General features: G+C 39.0%; 1 protein-coding gene and 1 long non-coding RNA gene across 5 annotated transcripts in view; both read right to left on the bottom strand.

The window, feature by feature from the left end:
• The window catches only part of LOC134648016 (uncharacterized), a 441,830-nt gene that overhangs the window by 246,371 nt on the left and 172,340 nt on the right, over nucleotides 1–23,119 (bottom strand). The window lies entirely within an intron of this gene.
• LOC134647984 (T-box transcription factor TBX20) overlaps nucleotides 1–23,119 on the bottom strand; it is a 98,071-nt gene that overhangs the window by 18,328 nt on the left and 56,624 nt on the right. For all 4 annotated transcript variants that reach the window (XM_063502405.1, XM_063502406.1, XM_063502408.1 and 1 more), the window contains one exon: nucleotides 13,629–13,902. In XM_063502405.1, the coding sequence (XP_063358475.1) occupies nucleotides 13,629–13,902 (274 nt within the window). The remainder of the gene's footprint in view (nucleotides 1–13,628; nucleotides 13,903–23,119) is intronic.

Below are 23,119 nucleotides of genomic sequence, written 5' to 3'. Positions count from 1 at the left end.
ACCGCACGCCCTAACAGAACCTTAGCCGGACTCTCGCCCGTGGTATTATGGGGGGTGTTACGATACATTAATAGGAATCTATTTAAGGCCGTCTCTGTATTCATATTCTGCATTATCGCTTTTTTAATTACACGCTTACACAACTTGACCGCGTTTTCAGCTGCCCCATTAGAGGCCGGGTGGTATGGTGCTGAAAACAATTGTTCGATTTTATTATTTGAACAAAAAACTCTAAACTCCTCACTCGAAAACGGAGGTCCATTATCACTCACTATCTGTTTAGGCAAGCCGAACCTAGCAAAGTAGTCTCGTAGTTTTTGAATTAATATTTTAGCCGTTGAACACGACATTTCTGCTATTTCTATCCATTTAGAATACGCATCTATAAGTACCAAGTACTTTGTTCCAGCTATTGGACCTAAGAAATCTAAATGAATCCTAGCCCAAGGACGACTGGGGTATGGCCAGGGGCAGGGTGCGTGGCGCGGGGGCGCCGCCGCTACCGCGGCGCACACGGGGCAGGCGCGGCACATATCCTCCACGGCCTCGTCCAGGCCGGGCCACCACACATAGCTACGCGCCAGCGCTTTAGTCTTCACGATCCCCATGTGCGAATCGTGCATCTCTCGCAAAACTCGCTCGCGACATGCCGTCGGCACCACCACCCTATGACCCCACATGACGCAATCAAGCTCAGTATATAATTCTGATTTACGATTAAAAAAAGGTTTTAATTCTTTTATGTCTGTATCTTGGGGCCAACCGTCCCGGATATAACTAAGAATTCTACCTAGCAATACGTCGTTACGAGTTTCTTTACTTATCGCATTATAATCCAAAAGCATCGCGTCAGTCGCAAAATGTAAATAAGTTTGTTCCGGACCGTCCTCATCTACGGAACCCGTCAACTTGTGTGCCGCTATGAGTCGCGAAAGGGCGTCCGCGGTGTTATCATCCGATTTTACATATTCTATATCAAAGTCGTATGCCGATAAAATTAAGGCCCAACGCTGCAAACGGCTCGCAGTCATACTAGGTATACCATAACCTGGTCCAAATATGCTCACGAGAGGCTTGTGGTCGGTTTTCAACGTGAACCGCCTACCGTAAAGGAACTGGTGAAATTTTTTTACTGAAAATATAATAGCAAGTGCCTCTTTGTGTATTTGACTGTAGTTGCGCTCGGCCGGTGTGAGCGCTCGTGAGGCGTAGGCGATGACAGTGTCGGGCGCCCCGCGCGCGCGCCCGCGCATGGCCAGCACGGCGCCCACGCCGTAGGGTCCCGCGTCACAGGTGACAACCAGTTCCCGTTCCGCGTCGTAATGTCCTAAAACCGGCGCCTCGCTCAACAATTTTTTTATCGTGTTAAATGCCCTATCCTGATCGACCGACCACGTCCACTTCCTTTGTTTCTTTAATAATTCATATAACGGAGCTAAAATTTCGCTCAGGTTTTGTATGAACTTTCCATAAAAAATTATCATACCGATAAACGACTTAAGTTCGGAAACATTCCTAGGTCGGGACATTGTTAGAATTGGTGTAACTTTGTCTTCGTCTACCCTAACCCCATTTTTGTCAATCACAAATCCCAGGTATTTAACCTCTGGTACCAGAAAGGAACACTTTTGTTTTTTTATCTTTAATCCATTTTTACTTAATCTTTGTAATACCCGCCGAAGGCTACATAAATGTGAATCTAAAGTATCCCCCGTTATCAAAATGTCATCTAAAAAAAAAGTCACGTTAGGGATATCTTTCAAAAGATTGCTCATGATTCTTTGGAATATACCCGGGCTAGATGCGAGACCGTATACTAAACGCTTATACCTAAACAATCCCCGGTGCGTATTAATTACCGTTAACTCTCTAGAACCGTCGTCTTCCAATATAATTTGATTGTAGGCTTGTGATAAATCTAACTTAGTAAAATACCTACTACCGCTAAGCTGGGAAAACAGGTCTTCAATTTTAGGAATCGGAAATTTATCTACTAACAAAACGCGATTCAATGTGGATTTGTAATCCGCGCACAACCGTAACGATCCGTCCGGTTTATTTACGATTACCAATGGCGTGGCCCAGTCCGAGTGCTCCACCGGCTCGATGACGTCGGCGCGCAGCATGGCGTCGAGCTCAGCGTCGACGCGGCCCTTCAGGGCGTAGGGCAGGGGGCGCGCGCGGCAGAACACGGGCGCCGCGTCCGGCCGGACGCGCAGCCGAGCCCGCCCGCCGGTGAACGCACCCAAGGTCCCATCGAATATCTCTTTATGCCTGGAAATTACATCGGATATTTTATCATCACATATTACATCATTCGTAAGAACATTTTCGCATGAAGACAGCTTAGGTATTGCAATATCTAATTCGGCTAACCATTGCCGCCCTAATAAACTAGTCGTACCTCTCTGATGGACATATAAATTCAATTTTTTATCTATGTTTTTGTACTGCACATTGCCTACAATAAAACCTAATAACGGTTTCGTTACGGTACCATCATAAAACTTTAAAGACATATTACATGGCTGTAACGGTACATCTTTAAACAAGGTGTCATACGTCTGTTTACTTATACATGTTAAGGCTGTACCCGTATCAATTTCAAAGGTCATTAACTTATTATTAACCATAACTTGTATCCTTACCGGTTTGTATTTGTCGAGGCTCATTTGGTAAATGGGCTCCTCGCTTCCTTCGTTTACCCCGAACGGTATCTCCTCCTGGTCCAGCTGGCCATCTTCAATCACCCAGTGCACCCGCGAGTTTCCCCAGCTGTTTCTAGCGCGACCACCGCGCGCTCCGCTGCCGCCGGGCGTGGCCGCTGTTCCCGGCCCACGGGTGGCTCCGATTCGGCCATAACCGGCTGAAGCCCTTGTACCGCCACCCCTAGCACTACTTCTAGGCGAAGAAGAGGCCTGTTCGCGTATTCCGTTGGCCATGGTTGGACACATGCGACGCAAATGCCCCTTTACATTACACCGACTACACACGTAACTGTTAAATTTGCAGTGAGCCTGTTCATGACGGAAATCACCGCACGCCATGCATCCCGCCGCTGCCGAACGAACATTATGTACTGCTGCAGTCTCTGTTGTCGAGCCACTTGCGGCTGCCCCGCCGCCTCCCCCCTCGACCGCTACCGAATCCCGCTCGGCCGCTTCCAGAGATAACGCTAATGACACTGATTTCGCAAAATTTATTTCACCTTCCGCAAACAATCGCTGCCTTATAAGATCACTTGACAACCCGCACACAAACTGATCACGCATATTATCGTCTAACGTCGTTTTGAAATCACAAAACCGTGCCATCTTTTTTAACTCCGCCACGTACTGCGCCACTGTTTGACCTTTGACCTGTCGGTACTGACGAAATCTGAACCGTTCTGCTAGCACCGAAGGAGTTGGTTGCAGATGTTTTTCCATTACCTCCACAACTTGTTTAAAGGTCAGCTCGGCCGGCTTCTTAGGGCTACACAAATTCACCATTAATTCGTAAGCTGTCTCACCGACTACCGAAATCAATGTCGGTAACTTCCGCTCATCTTTCACGTCGTTGACGACAAAGTAGCTCTCCAGCCTGTCACAGTATGATCTCCAGCTACCACTTTGGACGTCGAACTCCCTGATTTTCCCCACCGACATTTTGATTTAAATAATATCCTCGTCAGCCACTGATAAATAAAAGACGGCGTGTGCGGAGTAGTACGTATATTTCTAGACAGATCGGCCTAGCTTCGACCCACCCTCAAGTACAATTATATTAATTTGTATATACCCCCATATTCAATACCCAACATTTTTAAATGGAAATAAAAAACAATTTCATTAATTTATTTAGGTACCTAAGTACGTCGTTCCCATGTTTGAGTGCTCTTAAGAAAAAAATAGGTCCATATTTTAACTAAGGTTATATAATTTTCTGCTGGTGTAATTGGCAAAGAAAAATATTTGGTCGTACCTTAAATAAACTATGTATAATATAGTCAGGTAACAACCAAAACTCACTAATTAACTAAAAAAACATTAAACAAAAATCAACCTTATTTAGGTATTAATATGGCTAACTTGTGGTAGTAATTAGTGAGTTTTGGTTGTCGCCTGACGATATGTATTTAGGTTGATCACTGGCTACAAAACTTATGCAACCGACTGTCCTCCCAGCGCCGCCGAGGTTAAGTCAACAGAAGTAAGCGATGAGAAATGATCTCTTAAAGTAAGGGATGTCGCTGTATTTGCATTAGTTTTCCAACTCTTACTTTGCGGTATTAATTTATTATACAAGAAACATTATGACCCCACGTCGGCAAAGTCATTATCGTTCGTTTCCAATATTAAAAATGATAATCTCTATTCAAAAAGACTTACCTACTTGGAATTAAGGTTTCATTAATTATGAACGCTACATGCATAATTATGAACAACAGTATGACAAAATATTAAAACAAGATGAGAGAACAAAACTACTCACACTGGACTACTACATAGTTATTTATTGACAACTACAACCTACATCAAAGCCCATGCAATACTTAAACACGTAAAAACCTTTATTATCACCGTAACCCAACCGTCTCAAGTTCCCAATTGTAATAATATAACGTTCGTCATAATAACGGTGGCAGTAAAATACATCCAAATAAAATACTCGATCGTAAAGAGAGTGACATAGGATGAAATACTGGTAAATCGTCATTTAAGGCGGACGAGCGTCACCGCCCGTCGGGGAGGCGCGTTAACGTCACCTCGGAATGAAAAAAAGAGAAGATTTTTAAAAAAGGAAGTTTGAAATGAGGAGAAAACAAATAAGGCAACAAATTGAAGTGAGAGATGTGATGTCGCTGTGCGCCCCCTGCGGCGGTCTCTCGCTTCCTAAAGCTGTTACGGGCTTGATTGATGCACGATCGTGGCTGGCGGTTAGATGTGCTGGATCGCGATCTGAATCATGCTGGACAAGTGGACATTCCACGTATGAGTGCCAGTTCCTGTCACGGGTTTGGTTAAAGGGACATCCGTCTGACGCAGAAACTGTAGATATAATATCTAACAGTTCATACTTATAGCAAATAAGTGTAAAACGGGTTCCCTACTTTTCTCTAGGAATAAGCGAAAGCAAAATATACGAGTACGCTCACATAGGTATTCAAAATGGGTTTTAATATTTACTTACACAAAGGAAAATTTTATTTAGCATAGTCACTTTTTTAAAGTTTGGTGTAGTCGCAAGAACTGGCAACTTTGCCCAAGGTTGCCAATTTACCCTAAACAAAAATCATATGAAAACGCTGGTATGGATAAAAAGCAAAGTTCATTAGCAATAATTGTGATTTTACGAAGTTAAGTAAATAATGAGACAAACGATTTAGTTGGGGTCCATAAAATGGCGAGTTTAGTGCTCCTGTCCACTTCGCCCGTCGCCTTAGGGTTGACACTTACACAAATTAAATAATATAGTGTTTTGTGGGTAGATACTACACCACAGTGTGTCAGATACTATTGAATTTTAGACTATAACATACCTATGCACAATGACTACACAAGTATACATGTATTTTATATTGACAACGAGGATATCAGCAATTTCGCAAAATTAAACATCACCATTTTTAAATAAAGTATATATCATGGTGGTAAATGCCGTTCCTTATTAAGGGCTTATACGAATATAGTTATTATTACACAGTGATAAAACACAACAACAAAACGTACACACACAAAAGACTATTCACGATTTCTTAATTTAAATACATATACCGCAGGTGACAACCCTGCGCTTGGATCCACAAGGCGAATGACAACTGCCCGTAAATCTAAGCGGTGCCTTCAGACCCTCCAGCGAAGCTTTGAATCAATCATTATTATTATTTGGAACGCATTGTTCGAATTTTCACAATGTACTCTAAAATGGTTCAACTTTATTTAAAGCTGTATTTGTTCATGACAGAACTTGTTTAATTTTACCAGCCAGGCATAATACAAATTGGTTCAAAATGACGGGACAGTGTGAAAAACGACATTGATCTACATCATACGGCGCGATTCGGGAAATGATTTAGAGATTCACTAGATATGAATTAGTAAAGATATGTGACGTTCCACTGCAAAAGGTACCATTGCCCCGGCTGAATATTGGAGCGGCGTTAATAATAGCGTAAGCGCCAGCCGCCATAATGAACCTTTTGCCGTGGAACGTCACATATCTTTACTATTTCATATCTAGTGAATCTCTAATTCATTTCCCGAATCGCGCCGATATTCTGTAGTTCATAGTTACGATGTGGTTGGGTTCGTGTTGGTACAAGGAACCCGTACAGGCCGGGGGTAAACGCCCAATTATAAGCAATAAGCAATAAAACCTACTGAGCAGGCCGCGCACACCGCCGCTCGCCCGCTTCCGCTGGCTCAGGTCTGAAATCCTATTCCAATCGTGTAGAGAACCCTGGTCTAAACTAGTCTAAAGCTGCTCATATAAATGTAAACCCAGGTTGCTTTAATGCTTTATGCCTGCGATGAAACCAGGGCGCGTACTAAATATTGTGATTTTACTGTTAATCAAATTCTGTATTGACTTATTTTATGCAATCGTTTATATTAGTTAGGTAGCTATAGACAGATAGTTCGTAATTGACACTAAGCCCAGTAGCTATATAGTATTTACTTAGTATTGTTGAATGGTAACAGCGTAACTCTTCCATTCCGAGTACCACGATAATTTAAATTGAATAAATAATAAAAATTAAATGTTGATTGTTGCCTACTAGTTTAGTAACACAGGATACTAGTATGTATACGTAACCTGAACTACCTAATTAATTAGTAGGTAAGTATCTATTATTATTCAAAAAAAATTGTTTGAATGTACTACTACTTGCGAACTATGTGTTACACAGGCTAGAGTCTGTGCGCAAAGAGAAGAGTCGTGGAATGTATGGGGCCCAATACATTTCGCGACTCTTCTCTTTCCGAACAGACTCTAACAGGTCGGTTTGAGCATTTTAGGATATTGATCAAAACTTACCTAATTCTTTATTAGGTAAATAAGTTCAGTTATGTTCGTCAAAATTATTATGTTTATCTTCTCAACATGATCGTCAAAAATTACATTATAAATATAAAATAAAAATGATAAGATTAATTGTGTCTCCCAATAAGGATTACGGAATTAGAAATCTAATTTATTTGTGAAGTTTAAATGCAGATTAGGTTCTAATTTTAGCCTATTTACCTACTATAGATTTAAACAGCAACGAGTAGTAAATATTATAGTTATAGACTGCAATAACAGTCACATAAATAAATAATAAAGACATGATAATACCATCTACTCTCAATATTTTTACATAATTATGCAGGTTACAGTTACAGTAGAGATTAATACCAGTACTAATAAACAACGGAACAATAGGAATCAATTGTTTCATCACGAACGAGAAATCTTTTAAACAAAAAAATATTGTACAATTGCTTCTATGATTTTAATAAATATACCTAGATAACAATCTGCTACTGATCGAGTTAACATTATGACTAGTCTACGACACGACAGTAATTCAAAATAGTAAAGGGGAGATAGTGCCCTTCAATCAAATAAACGACAGCTTTGTCAGATAATACAACAAACATTACACGCCTTCGTTTTTGGTATCAATATATCGTTATTGTAATTATACTAATATATGAGTGTGTGGGACAGTGGACACTTGGAGGTGTAGCGCGGGTCGCGAACTTCCTACCTGAGGAGTCATTACTAACGCACAAGAGAGCAAAGCTTCCAATAAACCAGTATAGGTAAGTATCTCGATGTATGATTAACTAATTTAGTCGTCCCGTTTATGGCAAATTATTCAAGAGATAATTGTGGTCCAAAAACTCGTAATAATGTTTTGTTGAGTAAAGGGTATGTAAAATGCACTCACGTACATACAATACACGTGTGGCGTATCAAATGAAAGGTGATGAACTAGGTAAATACACTGAATGATTTGTGTTTCACCTTTATTCGTGTTTAAAATAAATTTACAAATAAATCAATAAAAATAGGTACAGTCGGCCAAAAATGTGGTTTACCACCCTACACGGTTGAGGTTCGTTTGAACGTCATGAGCCAACAAGGTTGATTGACATATTATGTCAGTGACAATTGTCAACCTAAATGTGACAGTCCATTTCCAACCGCAGCTGCACTACTGTTCGTTTTACTATGGTAAATTGACAGTAACAGCGACGCGTTCAGTACGATTAGTGCAGCTGCGGTCAGAAGTGGAATGTTACCCTTAGCGATCGTTAGATCTCGCAGTAACTTTTGTCAAAACTGGTAGACCACATTCTTGGCCCACTGTACCTAAGTAAATAAATACAACAAAAGATTAGGTAGTTCCTTGGTAGGGTATCGTACCGTTCGAAATTTAGCCAACTTGCATTTGGAATCGATTTCGAGAAATTCAAAGATCATGTTACACTGGCTACCCGATAACTTGACTCGTCCGTGCTATCACTACCAATGAGAATTAATGGCCGGGCCAGCGGGGGGCCACCTCGACGTATAACTTATTAATTTATATTACACTTACCCATAACATAACCACTGCCTCGAATCACCTGTCTACGATATTTGTTTTAATAACCACCTTATCTCTGACAGAAAACGTTAATTATTAAAAACATGAAACACTCAAAATGATTGTCTAAATAGAGATTAACGTTCATTAAGAACAGTGAGGGTTTTATTGAATTTTATTGGCTTGTAAACTCGAGTCATCAAAATCACTATGCTGTAATAAATTATACGCGAATTGTTAATGAAATGTACTTTGTATCAGGTGTAGGCATGGACAGGCAAAGCACGATCAGGAGGCCAGCCTGGCCAGCATCGAAATGATATTAATGGACTCCAAAGAAACCAGTAACTGTGATGTCGAGAGCCGCAGCAACGATGCGTTTTCAAAGATCACACATAAACTGGTTTAGCTCAGACGAGACGAAAGAGCACATTTTAACCGATACGAATTATACGAATGGTTCAGCGATGTCATCTCAATTGCTTGCTTAGTTTTGGCAAATTGGTATACAGGGTGTCTCATTTAAATCGGTCAGTATGGGAAAGTCTGAAACTATAAGACATACGAAGATATGTTCTTAGGAACCATGTCATCGATTTTAATAAGAAGAAAAACTGCCTTCATACATTTAAAAAAAAACCTGTACTCAAAATAATAAAAAGGCGGTGGTCATTTCGAACACTTGCTAAAATAAATTAAAGAATATGAAAATAATGCATTTTATTCATTTTAGACATCATGTTTCATAGAGTCATTTACTGCTTAAGACCTACACAATCAATATCTAAATAGAAATAGTGTAAGTTTTTTTTTTTTTCAAAACAACCGGGTTCGATTTCCGAGCTGAGTTTACAGGTTTTTTTTTTAATGTATCACTGCAGTTTTTCTTCTTATTAAAATCGATGACATGGACATCGAAGAACAGATCTTCGTATGTCTTATAGTTTCAGGCTTTCCCATACTGACCGAGTTAAATGAGACACCCTGTATAATAAAAACGCTCTCCAACAATGTATAGTTGTAACGTATTTCGATATCACGATGAACTGGTTGAATTAGCCTTTCTCGCTCGCAGCTCGCCGATGAGAATGTAAAGCCAGCAGCGACAACCTCGTTAATGGCATCGGCTTTTGGCTAACGACCGGCATAAAGTTACACCGTTCCTATTAAAAAATAAAAGCCATGCGAACGATTTTAGGACTCACCTAACATAAAAATACATGCACTGTGGCAACTTTTGGTGATTGATTTTGATAATGTGTCGTACCACAAGCAACCTATACCGAATATAGATTTGCTCTGCTTTCAAGTTCATAATTGGCACGGATTTCAAACTAGAAAATTGCGTTACATTCGGTGTCAATGTAAAGGCGCTGATTGATTAAAGTTAAATAAAGAGTAAATTACAGCCATTTGTCGCTACAACCCACCACAGATGTTGCCACTACGTTGATAAGTGTTTTTTAATTGCTAGTTGAACCCGTAGTACATCTACTTAACTCAAAGTAAATACACGGATGGTAGAACGTAACGATATAATATCCAGTGTGAAAAATGAAATAAGTGGATTATGCGACGTGTGGCCCGCGGCGGTCATTCCGATTTTATCGGGCTCCTTACCATTAATTATCGTATAATCTATGACTTATGGAACCTATTTTTGGCTCAACCACAAAAGGAAAAGTAAACAAACTTATTAAGACTTGAGGGAAAAACAATTAGGTAGGATGCTCAAAAATTTAAAAAGGTGAATTTTGCTTGTAATAGGTGGCTAATTACAAAGAAAAAAAAAACAACCTGAGATTAAATTAAAAACTGCTGTGTAAAAATGTTTATCGGGAGGGCATCTATACTGTGTAGTCTACAGTTTTATTTTGTAGTTTTTTTTTCTCAGCTTAAACTACATACAGTGAAACCTGGTTAAGTGGGACCTGGATAAGTGAGAAACCTCTATAGCTGAGACTCTTGGTGTGGTCCCGACACTTTAGCACTGAATTACCTCTGTTAGTGAGATAAAACGAACCTCTATAACTGGGATTAGTTGTTGTGATTTTATAGTCACATTTACCTCTATAATTGAGACAGAGAGTGTATTTTACCTCTTTTACTGAGACTGTATATATCAGATTACATTTTCCTAATTGTTTTTTTAGAATTTTATATGAATTGACCTCTGTATCTAAGATAACGTCAATCTATGACCTCTCTAAGTTGGACTTTATTGATCAATTTCCGTATTCTTACTAACTCTAACGTATATCCACAAATTCCGCATTTGCTTAATTGTGTCTAAACGACTTCAAGTTTCATTTAGTTATTTTGTGTAGTTGAAACTATCGAAACGAAAGCTGAAATCTTGATAAGTAACACGAATAAGCAAATTTTCATTTAATATATTTCTAAGACGCAATTAAGTCCGTATCAAATTTAATTGAAAAAATCTATCCTTTGGAGAATCATTCAAAATAAATTCAAAGAAATATTTACCAGACTTGATAAAAATTTAGGGACAAGGAATATTTTACCTTATTTATTTTTAAAGATAATTACAAAAACCTTATTAACTACCTCTATAACTGAAATATATGCTCTATTCTCACCTCTATTAATGGGACCCTCTGTAAATGAGACAGAAATTTATTTGTACCTGGCTAACTGAGAACTGACTGATTAACTTAATATAAACTTCGACAAACCATTGAATTTTATTTTTGGCAACAAGCTACTACATATAACCTGTATATTATAGCTATATAACCTAACGGCACAGTTTAGGTAAACTTGTAGGTAATAGGCATATTACGCTTCGGAGTACAATGGCTCTACCTCTAAGCTTAACGCATTTGGCTCATCATGGGTACACTATTATTTTCCTCATAATATATCATACGGAACAAAATGATGACATTTATTAACAAGCCGCAGCCTAAGCGAAGACAAGAATATTTGCTTACAACATTATGCATAATTTGACGTAGGTACTATACTCTACAAGGCAGTCGTTGAATGGTCATAATCAAGCTGCAATAATTCTAGCACCTGGAGGCTCGTTACCTTCGTGTTATGAGCGAGTCCCGCTATAAGCTCAAATAGGCCAGCATTAGCAGGGTTAAGAAATTACAAGGCTTATGAATGCGGCAGTTATTTTAGTATTATTCGAATACAGGTATAGTTAAGTCGTGGGCCGATGATTAATTCGTCGGTTTCATGGAGTTTTTGTTCCACAATTAGTACGGCCCGTGCGTGCGGCGACGAGTTGCGTGGCCGATAATACATTGTTACCAATATTAACGAGTGACCCACAATAATTTCGTGTTTGATAAAATATTGCTAATTAGACTTTTTACGGTTCGGGACCGAAATTGTACGAGTCCCCGAATACAAGAAATGGTATGATTTAATATTGATAAAGATCTCGTTAAAAAACCCAGGTGGCAGTTATGTTTGAGTCGTGAACTAAGCCCAGTGGTGGTACTGGTCGTAGAGGACAAAGGGGTAACGAAACGGAACGTCAGAGGCGGGGCGCGGTGATGGATGGACGGTGCTCGTCGAAAAACAACACCTAATTGGCTTTCGGGCGACCGACCTAAATAACAGAAAAAATAAGGTTTATTACCACAGAATAGGCCGCCTGAACTGTTTTAGCACACTCCCATTCATTTCCAAGTTTTGAAATGACGTTGCAAGATACAAATTCCAATGGTGTATGTTCTGCAGCTGCACTAATTCTTGCATACATAATAAACAAAACTACCTACCTAATTATTAAATGGGCTAATTGCTGTTAGAGCTGTCGCCAAAGTGTCATTCTCTAATTCTCAATTAACATACCGCCACTGTTCGACTGTGACATTCATTGGCAACATAATCAAGCCTTAGCAAATAGACCGGCCAGTAAAATATGATACTTCGTGTCTAATACAAATAGGTACAACACCTATTTAATTTGTTCAGCTTTAATTCAAGTGTAGTCCTTATAGAATTGAATTAAGATCCATATTAGGAATCCTTCTATTTGTAACGGAGTATACGAGAGTCCTTTCAAAAGTGGTTACGGTATTAGTGACATTTGCATCGCCGCAGCACCTGCTACGTAATTTACAAAACATTTACTCTCGACCGGGATTATTTGTTTGGTATAACTTGAGCCCTAGCTACGTTACAGCCAAGTAATGAGAGATCACGGATATACTGGTTTAGTGTAAATCGATGCGTCCGCGCAGCTTTACGAAGCGGTCGCGTAGCCGGCTGTCGCACGACATGTGCGACTCATTTGGAGCACTCATTACACTCTCCAGACGCCCGAGGTGTCCCGGCCTCGGCAATTTTAACCATAATTCTATAAATTGCCACCGCTTAAGTTAAAGGAAGTAGGCCGTGGGACACGAAAGTATTGAAGGGCAGGGTTCTGAAGCGCTTTTTGCGTTATTTTTGTTCATGTGAAAATGTTAAAATTATAATTTGTTTAATATAGTTATATAATAAATAAAAACTTAAAATAATTTTGTGTTTACTGTCCTAATTTCAAGCCAAGCTTCTCGTCAGCTTTCATGTCCCAATTTTTGTAGATAATGACAACAAAATTAAATCATACAGGCTTTACTTTGACGGTTTACATCACGGCGTTCTGGCGTTGTCTTGGCGGACACAGAACGGTGGCGTTCTCTCTGACCGCCGCGGTCTGAACGCCTCCTGTATGCGTTATATATAGTACTTATAGTTAGGAGCTACCTACATTAAGAACGAAAAACTCTGATCGTGAAACTCCAGTTTACTCTCTGTGCGCGGCTCTTAGGCTGGTTTTAGTGTCACGCGGACCGTCCGTGCGGATCGCTCCGCACCGGACCAATATGTATTAAGTTCAGGGAGCGTATTTAGAGTGGTCCGCGCAGAGAGCTTTCTCATACAATTTGGCAATCCGCACGGACGGTCCGCGTGACGCGTGACACTAAAACCAGCCTTAATAGCATCCTATACCTTTCCCACATGGCAATGGCACATTAAGAACCATGATCCAATGTGGATGTTACTGAGTAAGCATCAAATGTCATTGCTGTCATAAACATACCTGTCCATTTTTGTCCATCTCGTTGTTGGTGAGCTTGACCTTCTCGAAGGAGACGACCTGCTTGCGCAGCTGGTCGCCGGAGAAGGGCGAGTCGGGGTGCGGGTAGAGGCGCGCGGGCGCGGGCGGGTCCGCCTTGCCCGCCACCAGCCACGAGGAGCGGTGGTAGGCGTAGCGGTACCGCTTGCCGTCCACCGGCACCACGTCCAGCAGCACCGCGTAGCGCGCCTCCGCGCGGCACCCCGCGAACGACACGCGCACCGTCGGGAACATGCGCCTGTAACAAAAAAAAGAAACATTAGAACCTACCATTCAATTAACACGTTTGGTGCTAGCAGCTGACCGGTTTGTGTCATTCGGATATGGAGAAGTAGAAAAATGGTATTTGGTTGTTTTATAAAATCCTGACAACCGATTTCCATCCATTACACGAGTCACTGGAAGATAAAACAAACTGTCTCAATAATATCCAATGACTATAGATTAAGGAAAAAAACAAGTTTAACTGTTAAAACAAAACGTTTTCATTTGTTGAAAGAACTGACTTCTTTTCTTTCAAAACAACAATTTAATCTTCTCACATAACTTCAAGGAATCCGTTATAAATTTACAAGATATATGTACTTACATATACTTTGTAATATTTTATTATGGGGGGTTTTAAATGCAACTGCAATTAAAATTCAAGCAATAATCGTTTAATAGGATGGAATATTAACGTTATTGCGACAAATTATAACGGCATAAAACATAAAAATTTCAACTATAAATTTGTGGGCTCCCAACAAAACGGCCCTCGCGCTAATGACCTCATAAGGACCGACCGAAAACCAAATTAGACATTAAGAACACAAAAAGTTCGAAAGTGCTTTACGAGACCAAAACACATGCTCGCAATAAAAAAAGATAATTAATGCATCTCCACAAAAACTGACCAAGATCCGGGCACGGGCGGTGACTTGTATAATTATAGGGTGAAACGCGAACTAGGAAATCAAACAAATATGATGTATTCGATTTTAATTCACCCTTAAATGGGCTGAAGCGCTTCCTGCCCGCGTCACGATAACATCTCGCCACTGCTTATTTACGAGGAGTTTCTTTAATTTTTTCATTAAATATTAAACGGCACATTTGTAAGGCCCCGAGCCCAAACAAGCGGAGCTTGTCTGATTAGATAACCGTCAAATAATTTGTTCGACGATCGACAATCGGCGGGCGCCCCCAGTCAGACCTGCGCTAGTTATATGTTACGATTATGATTATGACATATTTTTAAAGACTCATCAAACATGACTAACGAGCTTGGTATAATAATCGGAATTTATTTATTGAATTTCTTAAGTGCTTGCAATAAAATCCAGGAGTGAAAGAAAGAATTATTAGCATCCATAAAACACGGTACGATGTCATCCCTCTTATAAGAAAGTATGATAATAATAAATAGAAAAGAACTATAAAATTCTCGGAGGCCGCGCGAGGCACGACGTCGATAAAGCAGGCGTATTGAGGTTGTCGCGAGTTAAGCACTAGTCATAAATAAATCGTATTAAGGTGTGTTTTGAATGGTTCCGTATCGAGTCGGGATCTCGGGTTCGACAATAAGTCCGTAAATGTCAACCTCGTTTATGAGTGTGTCGTTAAGCGAGTGTCGCGACGCGCATGCCACCCACCGCGCGCCGTGTAATGAGACGCATCCATCATGGATAACCATCGATCCACGCAGCTTCTATGCGACACCCACCAGCTCGATACTCGTCAATCCCAGCACATGAGATCACTCGACCTTGCTTTTCAATATTTATTTACTTATTGATAATAACATGCTTCTAAGGGTGAGCATTAAAGAGACCTGAGCGAGGTAGCGGGATTGCTTATGCACTAGCTCGCTCAACATCATTCATCATTCAAGCGCCCTTATTCTGTCAAAGTGTTAGCTGGCAAAGTGACCAAGTGCCTAAATATAACTTAATGTACTACTTATTCGCGTTTTCAAATACAATAAGATGTTACGCTTTTACATTCAAGCAATTTTTTATTGATGATTATTTGAAACACTGACTTTGTAAATGAGGTCACAGCCAGTCACAGCACAGAAACCAGCTCGAAAATGATCCTCGATATTAATTAAATATTTATCACACAAGAAATCATTGAAAATACGAACAGCAAGTCTGTATTTAAAACAGCCGATGACGGCAAATTTTCAAAAGAATTACTTTAACCATTAATTTCAATGAGCAATTAAAGCCAATGCTGGTGGAACAAAGGTAACAATTGCGATATTAAAGTGGCATTTCACGAGTAATAAAGCTGGCAGTGCCGTCGGTCGGTGGCGTATTTACATAATTCATTAATAAACGTCGGTCCGCGATGCCCTCGGATAAGCTTAACAAATACCGAATATCTACAGTGGAGTCGACAGAACACAGTTGCGCGAACTTTGAAATATTATTCACCGTTATTCTACAAGCATGATAGCGAGCAGGGTGTGGACGCCTTGGGAACATTTAGAGCTTGCAAGTGATGAAATTCCACGACAGAGACAACGTCAAAATATGGCTTATTAAAAATGGTTAACGGTAACCTAGAATGCAGACAAATAAATAGTACAGACAGATATCTTCATACAAAGTTAATTATTATTATCTGCCCCTCTCACCTTCGCTATTTAATGTGATCAGCAAGAAAGTCAATAGTATAGATTATGTCGTTGTAATATAAACAACTAACGAAAAACAGTACACATACATGCGAAACTTTGTATAAAAACTATGTCTTTTGATGTGTCTCTGCCGAACCGTAGCGATATGTAAAGAAAAATGATCGTTGAAGTCTTTTATACGACTACGTTATCCAATGATAACTTGCGGTTAGAAACGCATACACGACGCTTCCTTTACTTTCGTATTTTACGTATGAAATTATATAAATTGGTTGGAAGTGTCCCCTTGGAGGCAAGGTCAGAGTCGCTGTTTGTATTGCAATTATTTATTTACGTATAGGTTTGTGGCAGACCGCAGTTTGCGACAGTAGCAGCAGAGGGCGGTAATTTAAGGGAATGATTACCTAAGGACAACCGCTTCCGAAGCGAGGCGCGAAACCTGCCTTCCTCTTCCGCACACAGCTTTATTACGTACGTTAAATTGACATTTATAGGTGTTAGGATAAGTATATTTCTGTATGGTAACATCAAATAAACTGTGTATGTTGGTATTACATATGGTTATCTATGACATGTATGTATGTCACTTCCGTCTTACCGTTACTGGAATAAAATGTGTGTTCGTTCATAGCTCTCCGCTTGTTTCATTTAATAATAGGTTTTGGGCCCAGTTATGCCCATTAGGGAATAGTTAAAAGTTAGTTTTAGGTAGCTAGCATCAAATTAGTGCCAGAACATTGTTTTTTTTTCAAAAGTGGTTCGTGAAATCGTGATTCAACATCATGGCTTCAAATTCGTTCCTGACCAACGTTCCTAAGTTGAAGGGACGTGAGAACTATCGGGAATGGGCTTTTGCAGTGGAGAATTTGTTGATTTTAGAAGGCACGGGAGATTCAATAAAGACTGAACCCGACGCATCAGCAGCCACAAGTGATGCAAAAGCAAAAGCAAAATTGATTTTAACGATCGATCCGTCGCTGTATGTTCACATAAAGGAAGCAAAATCAACTAAGGATTTGTGGACGAAGTTACAAAAATTGTTTGATGATTCTGGATTTTCCCGAAAAATAACGTTGCTGCGCAATTTAATTTCGATTCGACTCGAAAACTGTGAATCCATGCAAAATTATGTTACACAAATCATCGAGACGGCTCAGAAATTATCGGGGACCGGTTTTTCCGTGGACGACGAGTGGATCGGGTGCTTGATGTTAGCTGGATTACCTGAAAAATACATCCCAATGATAATGGCAATTGAACATTCCGGAATCGCCATTACTGCAGATGTCATAAAAACGAAACTCATCGACTTGGCAGTCGATGATAGTGAAGTTGGCAACGCATTGTTGAGTAGAGGGCAGCACTACCACAGCAAAAACTTGAAAGTTGGTAGCTCTGACAAGAAAAAGAATCATGGCGGCGGATTGTCTGTGGCAAATGTCAACAATAACAATGGTGATAATAAGTCGAAAATAAAGTGTTACCGCTGTAAATCTTACGGTCATTATAAGAATCAATGCCAAGCAAGTAGTCAGCAACCGGAACAAATAAAGAAAACACACGCTTTTTCGGCAGTATTTATGAGCGGGAACTACGGCAAAACGGACTTTTATATAGATTCGGGCGCAAGTGGTCACTTTGTACGTGATGTAAACATGATCCAGAATACATCATTTACACCCAGCGTAAAGGAGATTATAGCAGCTAATCGTAGTGATATGCCAGTATTGTGCTCGGGAGATGTGGATATTGTGACAGTGACTCCAAGATGTAAATACGAAGTGACATTGAAAAACGTTTTGTGCGTACCTAACCTTAGCACGAATCTTATATCAGTTAGCCAGTTAGTTGAGAACGGTAATAAAGTGGAGTTTAAGAAGAAAAACTGCTTTGTTTATAACAAAAACAAGGAACTTGTTGCTGTGGCGGACTTAATCGACGGTGTATACAAATTGATTATGGATGAAAGTAAACTTTGTTTATTTACGTCAAGCTCGCCGGCAAGTAGTGAAGTTTGGCACCGTAGAACGGGACATTTGAATATGAAGTCATTAAACCTGATGAGAGATGGGGCAGTTACGGGTATATCATACAGTGATAAATCAGATATCAGCAAAAATACGTGCACCGTATGTTGTGAGGGGAAGCAGTCTCGCTTGCCATTTAGTCACACAGGAACACGGAGCAGCCAAATACTGGAGTTAGTGCATGGAGACGTATGTGGACCTATGGAGACTACCTCAATTGGCGGATCAAGGTATTTCCTGATTCTTGTTGACGATTATAGTCGTATGGTATTTGTTTACTTTCTCAAAGCAAAAAGTGAGTCATTTAAATGTTTCAAAGAATTTAGAGCCATGGTTGAAAACCAGAAAGGTAGGAAAATCCAGTGTTTTAGGACAGATAATGGACTTGAGTTCTGTAGCCACGAGTTTGAGACTTATTTGAAGGAAGCAGGCATAGTGCATCAAAAGTCTAATCCCTACACGGCAGAACAGAATGGATTGGCAGAACGGAGTATACGTACAGTCGTTGAACGAGCTCGCTGTTTGTTATTTGATGCAAATTTAGATAAAAGATTTTGGGCAGAGGCTACTAATACTGCAGTTTATCTTAAAAATAGATCAGTTGCATCAGTATTAAATGACAAGACACCGTTTGAGCTCTGGACTAATACAAAGCCAGATTTAAGTCATGTCCGGATTTTTGGCAGCCCGGTTATGGTTCATGTACCCAAAGAAAAGCGGCTTAAGTGGGACACTAAGTCAAAGAAAAACATCCTAGTTGGTTTTCCAGAAAATGTCAAGGGATATAGAATTTATGATCCCGTTAAAAAGTGTATAAGTACAAGTAGAGATGTGTATATACATGAGGATACTGAAAGGAAGTGTTCAAATGACCGAGTATCAGTTTTAGTTGGGGATACTTATCAGAATTGTTCAGATGACAGAGTATCAGTTTCAGTTGGGGATACTTGTCAGGAACAGGAAACTGCCTGTGACGAAAAGCAGGAGACAGTCATGAGTAGGAGTGAACCTGATCACTCAGATCTGAACATTTCTGTAGAGTCTGATTATGACAATGCAATATCTGATTTGGACAATACATTACAGCAGGAGAAGTCAGAAGAGGAGCCTGCATCAGTGGAAGTAGTAACTAAACGAGTCCGGAGGCAACCAGAGCGCTATGGATTTACTAACATATGCACCTCGTCAAACCCTGACTACATCAGTGATCCTGTGTCTGTTCAGGATGCCCTGTCTAGGCCAGATAAGGATAAATGGATTGACGCTATGCAGGATGAGTTGCAAGCATTTGAAGAAAATCAAGCTTGGGTGCCGGTGGAACAGTTACCTTCAGGTAAAACCTTAGTGCAGTGTAAGTGGGTTTTTAAAATCAAAGTTAACAGTGATAAAAGTGTGCGTTACAGAGCGCGTTTAGTGGCTAAAGGTTTCACGCAGAAGCCAGGAATAGACTATGATGACACTTTCTCACCTGTGGTCAGACATTCCACTTTAAGACTGTTATTTGCCTTGTCTGTGCAATTGAACTTTGATGTTACACATCTAGATGTTAAAACCGCATTTTTAAATGGTTACCTCAAAGAGGACATATATATGTATCAACCAGATATTTCTTGTGATATTAACAAGAAAAAGGTGATTGTTAAACTTAACAAAGCTATATATGGCTTGAAACAGTCATCTCGGTCTTGGTATGAAAGAGTTGAAAAATGTTTGTGTGAATTAGGCTTTAAAAAATGTAAGTTAGAACCTTGTGTGTTTACAAAAATGAATGATAATGTGAAAATTATTATCGCATTATATGTCGATGATTTCTTTGTTTATTCAAACAGTAAAGAAGAGACAGACAAATTAGTTTCTGTTTTGAGTTCTAATTTTAATATTAAAAACTTAGGACAAGTTCAGCAATGCCTGGGTATGCGTGTTAAAATTGATAAAAATGCAAATGTTGTTACATTAGACCAGGAAGAATATATAAACAATTTGTTAGAAAAATTTAATATGTCTAAATGTAAAGAGGCGAATACTCCAATGGAATGTAAATTGAGTATAGATAAATCAGAAATTTGTGATAAAGAAATTCCATATCAGAACCTTATTGGAGGACTTATGTATTTATCAGTGATGACTAGGCCTGATATATCTTTCAGCGTTAGTTTTCTTAGTCAATTTAACAAATGTTATACTAAACATCATTGGAATTATGCCAAAAGAATACTTAGGTATTTAAGCAAAACTAAAAACTTTTGTTTGATGTATGTAAAAGAAAAGGCTCACAATCAGCTAGAAGGATATGTAGATGCCGATTGGGCTAGTAATATTGTAGACCGGAGGACTTATACCGGCTTTTGTTTTAAATTATCAGGGTCAGCTGTTTCCTGGCTTAGTAAAAAACAGAGGACAGTCGCTTTGTCGAGTATGGAATCAGAACTGATGTCAATAGCGGAAGCTTGCAAAGAAGCTATGTATCTCAGAGCTTTGAAAAATGAAATTACTGGTGATTGTTATACTGTACCTTTGTTCAATGATAGCCAGAGTGCACAGAAGTTGGTGGCAAATTATGGTTGTCATAGAAAGAGTAAGCATATTGATATTCGTTATCACTTTGTGAAGGATGCAGTTAATGATAAAATAATTAATTTAAATTATTTGCCAACTACTGCTATGCCTGCTGACGTATTAACAAAAGCATTATGTGCAATTAAACATTATAAATGTATAGAAGCTATGGGAGTTAGTCAATGTTAATAAAAGTTTTTTTTACTCCTATATATTGAAAGTTTGGTTTATTTGCTGTAGTTGGGGTGTTAGGATAAGTATATTTCTGTATGGTAACATCAAATAAACTGTGTATGTTGGTATTACATATGGTTATCTATGACATGTATGTATGTCACTTCCGTCTTACCGTTACTGGAATAAAATGTGTGTTCGTTCATAGCTCTCCGCTTGTTTCATTTAATAATAATAGGCAATTGTGAAATATCGATTTCAATTAAATTCAAAATTCATCAACCAAATAAGTACCACATTTTTAAACATAAAGTTAGCTCGATAAAAAATCGAATCGAAAATTTTACAATTTGGCCACTATTTAAGCTCGTACCTGAATTTAGTAGTAGTAGTCGTAGTAATATTTGAGACTCAGTATTGATTTTGTGACATTCTGATATTTTATTAAGTATGTATCGGTATATACATATACAAGTACACCTGTATCAACATGTATGTGAACTGTGAACCATGGAATCTTGACGGTTTGAATTTATGTTTTAATTTTTCATGTTCTAAATTGACTAGAAATTTCTAATCATTTTTGCGTCTATATTTTTGTAATGATATAAGTATACATTTTCATTGTAGATAAATTCTTGAACTCAATGTGTGCACAACAGACGCGCAGCAATTTTATAGATCGTAAAATCGTGGTAATAAAATATGTATAAACAGCTTGCGCATATCATTCCGTTTTATGGATTATTTCATACTTGTTGCACCTCATTTGTCATAATAATAAATACCTAAGTACCTGTATACATACATTCAAACGTAATTTATTTCATTATAAATATTAAACGTAACCTTTACAAATATTTAAAATCATTCGAGTATATAATTAATATAATTATTGTTGGCAAGTCCAACAGAACTTTTTACTTTCGTTACCATGGAAACCATAAAAACATTGCCTTCACATATTTTTACACCTAACTAATTGTATGTGCTAATTTCATTTCCTTTTATATAAAATATGCTTGTGGCTACAAGACGGAGTTTTTCTTCTTCTACCTCTATGAACCAGCTATATAACCACCGCTCCGCTAACATTGGTCCTTCGAACCGGATAAGTTGAATCAACTGTTTGTTAGGTTCCATTAATTTGTGGAATTGAAGTGTACTAATAAAGTAGGTAGTAACGAGTTTTTGTGGGCTGTTGATGCATTCCCGGCCGTGGGTTCCATTGGCTGTGCAAGTCGCGGGCAAGCCGAGTATCTGATGGACCAGTGTATCGTGATTTCGATGTCCGTAACAACTACCCGTATTCGAAGTGCGCATTTATATCTTGGATCTTCTCGCCCATGTTCGTTAAGCGATGGAAATGACGTCCATTGCGTGCGTGCGCGCCGCTACGACGTCATTATGTATCGTAGTGTTAAAATATGCCGCGTTTTTGTTACAATTACTGTGCTCGAACCGACTCCGTTTAGCAAGCATATTAATTGGCTTCCGATAATTAATAAAAAACTAATTTGCGAGGACAAATTCAAGGAATAGAATACTGCTTAATATGGGTGTACAGCTTTCTAGTTAGGGAAAAAATGTCTTATGAATTATGGCATTATCAATCAGCCTTTAATTGCCCGTGTTTAGCACGCAGTATGTCGATACAGGCGTGGCCTTTGTATATGTATTTATAAATATGGATCCACTGAACCGTGCGATCATGCTTCTAGACTATAAATATATCTAACTGTTTGGTGGAGGATGTCTTAACTCCGATTTGTGTTTATTTAATGTGAAATATAATTAAAATAAATATAACTCGACACACATATATTTAACATGTCTAAACCCACGTCTAAACTTAAACACTAAAATTCATAGCTTCTATTCCAAAAAAATTGTCATGCCTTTTTTAAGCTCGCGTGAGCTTGCTGGCTTATTGAATTCCTCCAAATTCAGATTATTAAAAATGGTGCAAACTAAAACCTTACAAATATTATCATGATATTCAATGTAGTAAGTAGTTGTGTAATTATGTAGGCAAGAACTAAATAAAAGGTAGGTAATGCATGCCTTATAAA

This window comes from Cydia amplana, chromosome 5 (assembly GCF_948474715.1).
Source record: "Cydia amplana chromosome 5, ilCydAmpl1.1, whole genome shotgun sequence".
NCBI classification, from domain to species: Eukaryota; Metazoa; Arthropoda; class Insecta; order Lepidoptera; family Tortricidae; genus Cydia; species Cydia amplana.
This window is presented reverse-complemented; position numbering and strand designations above follow the sequence as displayed.